The 11,546-nt window shown below is 43.8% G+C and overlaps 1 protein-coding gene across 1 annotated transcript in view; it reads right to left on the reverse strand.

Moving 5' to 3' along the window:
* Positions 1-11,199, reverse strand: part of VRK2 (VRK serine/threonine kinase 2) — a 102,348-nt gene extending 91,149 nt beyond the window's left edge. Inside the window, exons 1-3 of the mRNA XM_088477322.1 lie at positions 10,984-11,199; positions 5,784-5,932; positions 2,874-2,929 (exon numbers count right to left, since the gene is read on the reverse strand). Of these exons, the coding sequence (XP_088333448.1) occupies positions 2,874-2,929; positions 5,784-5,910 (183 nt within the window). The 5' untranslated portion in view covers positions 5,911-5,932; positions 10,984-11,199. The remainder of the gene's footprint in view (positions 1-2,873; positions 2,930-5,783; positions 5,933-10,983) is intronic.
* Between the last annotated feature and the right edge of the window lie 347 nt (positions 11,200-11,546).

Here is an 11,546-nt window from a genome sequence, read left to right on the forward strand (position 1 = left end):
ATTGGGGGCACTAATACAGGGGAATTTATAAAGGGGACACTACTACAGGGGGCATTACTATTGGGGGCAATACAACTGGGGACACTACTACTGGGGCACTACAACAGGGACCATTACTATTGGGGGCATGACTACAGGGGACATGACTACAGGGGGCACTACTAATGGGGGCTCTGCATAAGTTACACCACCACTGTGGGCACTGCATAAGGGGCATAAATACAGGGGACACTGCATATGGGGACAACTACAGGGGGCACTGCATAATGGGCACTTTTGCCTGAGAGCCAGTGGGGGGGAAGCCTAAGACCTGTCGGGATGGAATGGCAAGGGAGGGGGCTGGAATGAAGTGTGTATTATGTGAATCATGTTTTTTCAATGTGTTTTATGTGGTTCTGGATTTAATAATGTATTTGAGGTGGATGTGGTTTTAAAACGTAGTTTATGTGCCTCTGGCTTTTCCAATATATTTTATGTGGAAGTGGTTTGTTGCAGTGTATTTTATGTGGATCTGGCTGGGCTCGCTCCCAACGCGACTAAAACCGGGTGTGATGCAAGGTCATACTTCTGCAAATGTCACACCACAGGCATGCACACAGAAATGCGGCGTGGGCTTCTGACAGCTAGGCCACACCCCATTTTTTGAGCGCGCGCCTACGGCATGCGCATGCTGTCTATCTTTTCTTTAGCTACATATATTTTTCAGCGCTTTGCCTCTGACAGGTTAGACACCCCTGTACTCAGTAGTCACAGTGGCTGTCATTCTGTGGTCTTTCTAGATCACGCTCCCTTACTGTGATACCACACCCCCCTCACGATGACGCCACGCCCACTCCACAATATTACTGCTTCGAGGGGGGGGGGGGCGCATTTTCACTGCTCGCACTGGGAGCCTCAGACCCTAGAAACTGCCCTGCCGATGGTACCCAGTGTACCGATGGTTACATACACTTCCTGGAGATGACGTGCGCTAGTGGGCATCTGCATACACAAAGTGATCGCACGCAAAGACATAGTGGGCGTGCTTATGATTTGCCGTGCGATCGATTGCCTTGCTGGGTGTGCGCAGATGTGTCCACATACATCTATCCTCCGTGTGCTACAAGACCGCATGAGCACCCTGTGACTCGGTAGCGCCAAGCATCTTTTCGTGCAACTTTTTCCCTTCAAATGTGTTTTATTCATCAGAGCTGTAACTAGACATGTTGGTGCCCTGTGTTAGAAAGATCATTGGTGCCCCCACCCATCATCTTTAAAGGATATGGTCTTCCTAGGGAGGGGTGTACCTCATGTCTGTATCCCCAGCACCCTCATGTCTTCATCCCAATCACCTATACCCTCATGGCTGCATCCCCAGCATCCTCATGACTGCATCCCCTGCAGCCTAATGTCTGCATCCCGATTACCTATACCCTGATGACTGCATCCCCAGCACCCTAATGTTTATGTCCCCAGTTCATGCACCCGAATGTCTGTGTACCCAGCACCCCCACCTCCATGTCTGTGTCCCCAGTTAATGCTCCCAAATGTCTGTGTACCCAGTACCCTCACCTCCACGTCTGTGTCCCCAGTTCCTGCACCCGAATGTCTGTGTACCCAGCACCCTCACCTCCATGTCTGTGTCCCCAGTTCCTGCACCCGAATGTCTGTGTACCCAGCACCCTCACCTCCAAGTCTGTGTCCCCAGCTCCTGCACCCTAATGTCTGTGTCCTGAGCACCCTCACCTCCATGTTTGTGTTCCCAGCACCCTCAACTCCATGTCTGTGTCCCCAGTCACTCACACTGTTAGCAGGCACAGGGAGGAGGAGCCGTCAGCACGGGGAGAAGCGCAAGAGGCACTGTGGGAGAGACGTCATGTGCACTCATGACGTCTCTCCCTACACACACTAGTGCAGCAATGAGCCAGCCCTGGGACAGTCACAGCCTGGTGGGAGTTCCAGAGTGAGAAGGGTTGCCTGGGCGCATCACTGCTTACATCGCAGCGGGCACTCGGCAAATACAGGTTGTGGTGGCAGCCAGTTTCGCACAGGGCATCCAGCGCTCTGTGTGACGACACAGGCTGCACCACCCTAGTTATGGCACTGTTATTTGCATTGCGGTGTGAAATGAATGCACACGCAGCTTCTGACGATTAAAATGATAGACGACATGTCTATATTCTGTGTGAGACTGCAGGTGCATCTGCATATGAATATGGAAATAAGACGCATTTGAACAGAAAAAGTTGAACAAAATTATGCTTTGCCCATACCGAGCCACATCCGAGCCGAGCGACTAGAAGGGCTGTTTAATGCTCAATGAGGCTAGATGTACATGGACACATCTGTACTAAGCCTTGGAGAGAGATAAAGTGGACAGAGCTGATTGATACTTTATCTCCGTCCCCTTTATCCCTCTCCAAGGCCTAGTACACAGACCCCTTTATCTGGTGTTGTATTTAAAGCCTAATGAGCCTGTCTGGGCAACAGGGTAATTTTTTAGGTTGTTGTTTATACAACTGCAGTTTTTACTTTCAAGTTAAACGTCATCAGTTCCAACTCTAGAACTGACAGTACCTAGCAGCTGTCTCTAGGCACTGCAGTGCTGACTATCGGAGCTGGAATCTGTGGGGGATTTCCTTCACTAGAACAGGTGCAATATATGAGGAAGAGCAATAAACATTGCCATCGGCTCAGTTAGACAAAAACACATCATTGGTTCCCCTATTATAGATAGAGCAGTTCTAAAAAAAAAAAAAAAGAAGAAGATGTAAATATCATGCAGAAAATAAAGGCAAAAGAAATAATAAAATGTATAATGCAGAAAATCATAATACTTAAAAAATAAACGCAAAATTAACAAGAAAAGATGATGTTCAAAAATATCATATTACCAGTTTAATTCCATAAGCATCCTTATCCTCACCAGGTATGTCGACGTCAGGAGAACCTGTAAAGGAAAATTATATTTCTGTTAAATTTTCAAAACAAGCAGTGCATGATTTAAGACTATAATACGCAGCAGGTGTAGTATTAACACATTTATCAGTGGATGATAAGTATTTGAAAGCAAAGAATTACGAGACTTGGGTATAAAGGATGAGACACAGAACCTGTAGTGAAAAATGATTTGTGAAAACCAGATAACCACAAGCTGGAAGTTGTTTGTACATTCCAGCCTCAATCAAACAGTTCTCATCCACTCTCTACGCTCCACATACAGAAAGTGGATGTGAGGCATTTAGAGGAGTACTGTGTTAGTCAGGCTGGAACACACGATCGACTTCTGGTTTGTTTTTTACTGTACATTCCATTTTAATCTGCAGTGAGTGGCTACATGCATATCAATCTGTATGTGATATTTTATTATTTTTAAATATATTCTATGGGGTGTGGTATAAAAGATCAAAAATATAAAGGTGGACAGTCAATAGGTCAACAGATACAATAGGTCAACTGACAAAAGGTTGCGTGTGTTCAAATTGTTGACATTTTTTTTGTATCCTCACGCTGGTGCCTAACCCTAACCCTTCCGCTAGTGCCTAAACCTAACCCTAGCCTAACCCTCCCCAAAGTGTCTAACACCCACCCTAACCCTAAAAATTTGGACAAACCATAAAAAAAAAGTGTCAAACATTTGTACGCCGATCATTTGAACCAGTCGACCTAATTCACTGTTGATCTTCTATTCGAATATCATTATGTGTTCTAATTCCGATGCTTTCCTCTTTCCTTATGTAAACCATTTGTCTATAATATAAATGATTGAGAAATACAGATGTGTCCTCACTCGTCTTTTCTGCAGTCACGCCAAACAGCCGATCTTTGTGCGCCTGTTCCTGTGAGACTCTGCTAGCTCTAGCTCTTGATGAAAATGCATCTAAGTTGCAATGTGATGTGGTTATGACGCACCAGGAGACTGTGCTGATTAATTTGATATGCAACACTTGTTGATCTGTGTGCGACTAATGGTGCGTACATACGGTATGATATCTATGAACTATGTGAACGATAACGATATCATTCAATAATAAATTGTTCATCTTTATGCAGTGAACGACCAAAGATGCGCGTTCCCGAATGGACGATAACAGCATCTATGGTTGGCCATACATGCCGGCCAACTTAGAAAATTTCATCACGATTTGCCTGTTCAGAGATGTGGCACGATGACTTCACTGAAAGATATCCATCATAGATAACTTTCAGTGTGTACACTCAATATTGTTTGTCCTGCACTACAGAAAGTTCAAGGGAACTCATTCAGCGATATCGTTGGTTGTGCAGATTGTACCGTGTGTATGCAGCTTTAGTCTCTCAATCAGTATGTTAAGTGCTACAATGAAGCGGCCGCAGCTTTTTTCCACAACAAGTTCGTTTAGAAACTCGGATACACACAGATATACAAGTGTCACATAGCAAATAAATCTGCACAGTCTTTTTGGCAAAAAGAAAAAAAGACGCCCATCGCTAGCAGAGTTGCACAGAACCTGGTGACTCAATCACACCAGGTATATCGTGCTGCAAAGCGTACTGAGGCTACATGAACAAGGACACATCTGTAAATCATAATAGTAATATATGATGGAAAATTGGTTTAACATTTATAGTATAAAAACATTATTATTGTGCCAATGTATTTCTGCTTCTCATATTCTAATTAAACATACAACTTTATTGTTCCTGGTTATAGATTAAACTATGGGACTGATTCAGAGACACACACACTAATGCAAATGCACCTGCGATTTCATACACATCACAGCTGCGAAAATATGCTTATGCTTTCAAAGCTTACCTGAACATAGGGATGCCCACTGCTGCCTTCTCATTTGCATCCGACATAGCTTACTGCGTATGTATCGGTAACATCGACGCACATCTAGAAGCCATCTTTCCCTTGTGGCAGGTCTGACCTGTCGCAGCCTTGGGAGCTCTTCTGACATGCAGAGCTGCGTATGCAATCGCAGTGGCTAATTTATGGATGCCCATAAAATGGCGTTCAAACGGACAGACACGTCTGTGTTTTTCAGCCCCCACCCCCACTCTGTCACCACCCACAAATGCTGACAACCTGTCACTCACTCTGCAATGGGTTCCTCTGAGCATCTGTATCGCAATGCGATCGCTGCGAACGTGCAGTGCTGCTTATACACATGCGCGATGGCAAACAACCGCTCGATCTGCATCCGTAATATCCATTGTGTTCAGCTCTGAATCAAGACCAATATGTGAAAATATAAAAATTGATTTCCTTTATCATTATGGGGGAAATGTATCAAACCAAGAGTGGATAAGTTGCCCATAGCAACTAATCAATTTGTACATATCATTATATAGAATGTACTTGATAAATACTAGGTAGTACTTAATTTGAAAAGTTGCCCATAGCAACCACTTGTCTACTTCTCCACTCTTTAGAAGGTCTGATAAATCTCCCTTAATACCTGAAAACAAATCATTGTGGACAAAGATATAACAGAAATCAAAACCCCTGTTGTCCATCACTGCCCCAAGGCACCTACATCTGGCTACAAGGGTGCCTGGCAGGGCACACTATGGCCAGTAGTGCCACTGTCACACACCCTCAGTGTGTAGAGCCACCCTGAGCCACCAGGCAACTCTCTTATTTCTCCTGCCAGCGGCCTCACCTGTTTGGGGACAGTGGCGGCACAGAGCGGCAGTAAGCCCTGCTCTAACGCTAACCCCTTAATTTCAATATGGTCATATTAAACTACTAATAAAAAAATTAATTATAAAGCTTTTTTTAAGTAAATAATTAATAATAATAATTATATAATTACCCAAGTATATTACACCAAAGCCTCCTTGGCCAATCATTTTACCCAATTTCCAGCTTTTTTTGTTTGTGTCTGTCAGTATCAAACCTTCTGGCAAAGGATCTGGTAGTTTGTTTCGTCTTGGCGGCATGTCTTTTTTAAAACCAACACAACTGAAACGACATATAAAATAGTTACAACACAAATGCTTGCGGGCTAGTGAAAAAGTACTTTTTTATTCCTGAAGGTTAGAAAGGACCCCTCTAGGTTGATATGTTTTGCTTTGAAATGGAAATAAAAAAAAATACTAAAATCACATCTGCTAATTGGTTTGTTTAAAATGTATTGTTACTAATTTTACAGCTACCATATAGTACAATAAATATATTTTAAACTTGTATCAAACATACCCAACCTACTAGTCAAAATGTATTTGGAGAGTTTGAAAAGATAATTTTATGGGCTCATACATCCACTATACCATACAGAAAAACATGGCAAGCAGCCATACTATATTGTAATTTTTCAAGATTTAGGAGGAACACATCGAACTGGAGTTACCATTCATGTCTAAAAGGGCTAATTCAGCATTGCACGCAATTATCGTGAATCTTCGCAGGCCCCATTTTGCGAGTGTGCAGAATGGGTCCTGCGTAATCGCACACAGCCTCTTCGATGCCACTGCCTGACTGACAGGCAGAGGCATTTAAGGGGCGGCGCGGGGTCAGACGACGTTCTCGGAAATAGGGGCGTGTCCGCCCCGTTTTCCGGGAGTGGCAAGGATAAGGACTGCATCAACCGATGGTTGCGATAGTCATCCCAGCCTGCGACTTCGGTCGCAGTGCAGGGATTGCAAATGCAGCAGGGGGTGTCATACACCTCCTGCTGCATTTGCAAGGACGGAATTGCAAAGCTGCCTGCGTGCAGCTTTGCAATTCCATCCACTGCTGAATCACCCCCTAAAGCCTTAAGAGGTTTACATTTTTCCTTATTGTAATGTATGTGGGCACATAATATGGGGCTGTCAGCAAGTGTGCACTACTGTACCCCGCTGCTCCCTAATGAAAGGAGTCTGGGGTTTGCGAATAGGGATCCAAGCAGATCCCTCAGCGGCCATGCACGTGCATAAACTCAAGTCACGCATGCTCAGTTATCCTGGATCGGCAGGGGTAAGTATCACTGCTATTTATCTAGCAGCGTTAGGCATCACAGCGACAGCTGCTTTTCAGAACAAGTGTCCCTGCCCGGAGCAATACTGATTTGCTCGGGTGGTTAAGTATCAACCGCCACAACTGTTGGATATTTCATTATCGGCCCTAATGATGAATAGGCCTGTCACTGTTTTCATTTTTGGTGTCATCATTTTTATATTGTTTTAATAAATACATAGTTGGTAACATACTGGTCCTTATAACACATTTTTAAGGTTGTATCAATGCGGTACAACACATACAAGGAAATCAGGAATAGGATTTCTATTTTCTGAGTTTTTTTCATGATTACAGACAAATTTGAATCTGGACAGCACAAAATCATACCTCCCAACATGACCCTCTCCAGGAGGGACACAATGCTCTGGTCCTAGACTTCCCTGGTAAGAGGTGGGGCTGCAGCGCAGCTCAAAATTCAAATAGGGGAGCCACACCAACTGTCATTTCACACACTGCCTGGGACTCACTGGCAGTTGGTGAGACTCCCCTATTTGAATTTTGGACTGTGCTGCAGCCCCATCTCTGGAGCCTCCACCAATAATAAATTACCAGGGAAGCCCAGGACCAGACTCGACTTTTCCCTCCTGACTCGGATCTGAAATCGAGGCAAAACGTCATCATCCCGCCTTCCGGGTCTCGCGGGTTTTGGATCCTATATAAGGTACCCGCGTCGGAGCCATTTTCTCACTCAGCTGTGGACAGTGAAGAGGGAGGGTGGGAGTTAGGGCTGGCTGGACTGTGTAGTGTAGTGCAGTGTAGTGTTGTGCTGTTCTGCGCTGTGCTGCTGTTGTCCATAGGGGCTGTGTCCACTCCTCCAAAGTCATAGGGGCTGGCTGGACTGTGTTGTGCAGTCAGTTGTCCATAGGGGCTGTGTCCACTCCAAAGTCCTGTTCAGTGTCCCAGTCCTAAAGGGGTGCTGTAGTGTTGTCCAGGGGGTGCTCTGTCCATCAGGGGTGCTCCCCCCCAAGTGCAAAAAAAAAAATATTTTTTCTGTGTTTGTGAATTGTGTGCACAGTAGCCGCACGTGCATCAACAAAGTAGTGCCAAGCGTGTGCATGTGTCATAAGTAAAGGGCTGGCTGGATTGTCCGTTAAAGGGTGCTGTAACCCCCAAAGGGCACTCCAAACAAAATAAAAAAATATTTTCTGTGTTTGTGAATTGTGTGCACTGTGGCTGCATGTGCATCAACAAAGGAGCAGCGCCAAGCGTGCGCCTGTGTCCCATAAGTAAAGGGCCGGCTGGCTCATTTCTTAAAGGGTGGTGTAACCCACAAAGTGCAATAGTGTCCAACAATAATAAAAAATTATTTTCTGTGTTTATGTGCGCCTTAGCTGCACGTATATATCAATACAACATAAATGGAGGACCAAACTTTCTCTGATAAAAATAAAATAGGGAAAGATCAAGAACCACTTCCTCCTAGTGCTGTTGCTGCTGCTGGGAGTTGTTCATCATCCCAGAGAGGAAATAGGAACACCACTACTTTTACTAAACAATTGACCCTCCAACAGTCCCTAGCGAGGAGCATGAAGTACGACAGCAGTCATCCTGAAGCAAAACGTATAACAGAGGCCTTGACTGCTATGTTGGTGTTAGACGTGCGTCCGGTATCCGCCATTAGTGCAGTGGGATTTAGACAATTGATGGAGGTAGTGTGTCCCCGGTTCCAAATCCCATCTAGAATCCACCTGCATCCTCAAAGCAGCAGCGACAAGCGTGCGTCTGTCTGTTTGCGCTCCACAAACAATAAAAAAATTCTTCTTTTTTTTCTGTCTTTGTGAATTGTGTGGGCTGAAGTTGCACCTGCATCCTCAAAGCAGCAGCGACAAGCGTGAGTCTGTCTGTTAAAGGATTACATCGGTGACAGTATCCAAGTAGGCATGTCAGAAAGTCCGTACATGTACTGGCAGGAAAAAGAGGCAATTTGGAGTCCCCTGTACAAACTGGCTCTATTTTACCTGAGTTGCCCCCCCTCCAGTGTGTACTCCGAAAAAGTGTTTAGTGCAGCCGGGAACCTTGTCAGAAAAAGGCGTAGGAGGTTGCTTCCACAAAATGTGGAGAAGATGATGTTCATAAAAATTAATTATCAACTCTTCCAGGGAGACCAGCCTCCAGAACGTACAGAGGGACCTGTGGTGGTGGATTCCAGCGGGGACGAGTTAATAGTCTGTGATGATGAGGATGTACACAACACTGAAGAGGGTGAGGAATCGGAGGATGAGGACGACATCTTGCCTCCGTAGAGCCAGTTTGTGCAGGGACAGATTAATTGCCAGCTTGTTTTGTGGGGGCCCAAACGAACCAATCATTTCAGCCACAGTCGTGTGGCAGACCCTGGCGCTGAAATGATTGGTTTGTTAAAGTGTGCATGTCCTGTTTATACAACATAAGGGTGGGTGGGAGGGCCCAAGGACAATTCCATCTTGCACCTCTTTTTTTCTTTGCATTATGTACTGTTTGGGGCCTAGTTTTTCAAACTGCCATCCTGTCTGCCACTGCAGTACCACTCCTAGATGGGCCACGTGTTTGTGCCGCCCACTCGTGTCGCTTAGCATAGCCTTTTGGACATACAAAAATTATTGTGAGGTGTTCAGAATAGACTGGAAATGAGTGGAAATTAAGGTTATTGAGGTTAATAATAGCATAGGAGCAGAAAAACCAACACATGCTATGATTTTAGCTGTTTTTATTCTTTTTTAAAAAAAAAATACAGATCCAAAACACAAAACCCAGAACCCAAAACACGGAAGGGTGGTTTTGGCAAAACCAATCCAGATCCAAAACACGAAGAAAGATCCAGATCCAAAACCAAAACACGAAAAGTGGCCGGTGCACACCCCTCGTTGGGAGGTATGCAAAATGTCCCTTGAAATCAGGTAAAATTATCTTTTGTGAACTTTGATTTGCTAGATATGATGTTATCTAATATCTATATACCACAGCGTTGCAAGTGCAAATATAATAGGCGGTGATAGGGAGAAGTCCCTTTTGAGACTTGAGGCAAAATGGATACATCGAATGAACTGCATAGCTCCATTTGGTCTAAACAAGAATTGGTCCCTTTCCTATTTTCTCTGAATATATGATCCCATAATATGATATATATGTATGTATACACCTACATTCTACTTCAACGATGTTTACATGTCCTTGTGGTTGGGGTTGAAGACCTGGTAGAACATTGAATTTATTTAGTGAGCATATATTTAGTTTCTTTAATGATAAATATTGTTTCCTATCTTTGTGATAATATCTGATCTATATTGATGATTCAATGATAATTCTTTTAGTCTGTTCAGATATTTAAATGGTTGTGTAGTCATGATCTGTTTAATAGGGCTTTACGCTGTCCATTTATGTGGATAAATGCAGAATCTTTGTTTTTAATTATGGTGCGGGGTCATGTCACTATGGCAACTCAGCTGGTGTTTATGTGGGAGGGGTGGTTTGGAGACGTGCGTTCTCCCTCGACGTCATCCCCTGATGCCGGCTTTGCGGTTCCTATGGTTACCGCTATGCGACGCAGGTAGGACACGCTGCTGGTATGCCAGCGCGTGTGGATGACGATCACCCCCTTCGACAGCTGCAACAGATAATCAATCACTTGGGTGTGTTAAGGTACCTATTTATATGTGTTTGTTTGTATGTATTGTATCCCTGAGGAAAATCTCCAATACAGGAGATTGAAACGTTGGAATAAAAACGTCTTTTTGGAGTCCTGTGAGTGCCGCCTCTTTTACCATTGGTCTATAATATATATATATATATATATATATATATATATATATACACACACACACACACACACACACACACACACACACACGTGTGTCAAACTGTAAAATCCAGGCATGTGTATTTTTTATGTAGTTAATTGAAAACCTGTTCTCACTGCAATGTCATGTTTGCTCTTTTTAAAACATACTGAAGATAAGTACAACAAGACAGGTGTTATGTGTCTGGAATAATTATAAATCCATTACTCTCATATACAAAATAAATCCAGTACTTACAGTTTGTATACAGGGTTTCTTTGACTGTTTGACGTCTCACAGAAGCACTGGTTCACTTTACTGCTCAATGCATGCACAGACTGCAGACTGTCAGCAGCAGAGCACAGGGTCACTACTTCCAACTGTTTGCAAACTAAAGTTAAAAACACAAGTTTCAAAAGTCACACAAGTCACATCACTTGCAAATTCAGGAAATGCAGAAAGCATGCAGGTCATGTGATCTGTGACATAGGGATCACCAACCAATGGTATTTCCTTTAATAAGGTCTATGGGAGTGCCTGCAGAGGCTCTAGTTATGTGACAGAGAGACAGCCACAGTTAACACGTTGTTTTCTAGTAAAGGAAATGGAATGTTTCAGATCTGTGTATTTATATTTATGTTATATTCACAATTTAGCCCTTGGGTAATAAATAGTGACTTTTTTAAAATTATGTACCTGACAAGTGTTTAAAATAAAAATTACTACTACAGTAATACATTCTAATTTTCTCCACTCACAGGAACATGGCATAGCACCCAGCAGCTGGGACTAAAGTATTCACTATTAGGATAACGGGGCAT

Source organism: Taudactylus pleione, unplaced genomic scaffold (assembly GCF_031769625.1).
Source record: "Taudactylus pleione unplaced genomic scaffold, aTauple2 ptg000201l, whole genome shotgun sequence".
Classification (NCBI taxonomy): domain Eukaryota; kingdom Metazoa; phylum Chordata; class Amphibia; order Anura; family Myobatrachidae; genus Taudactylus; species Taudactylus pleione.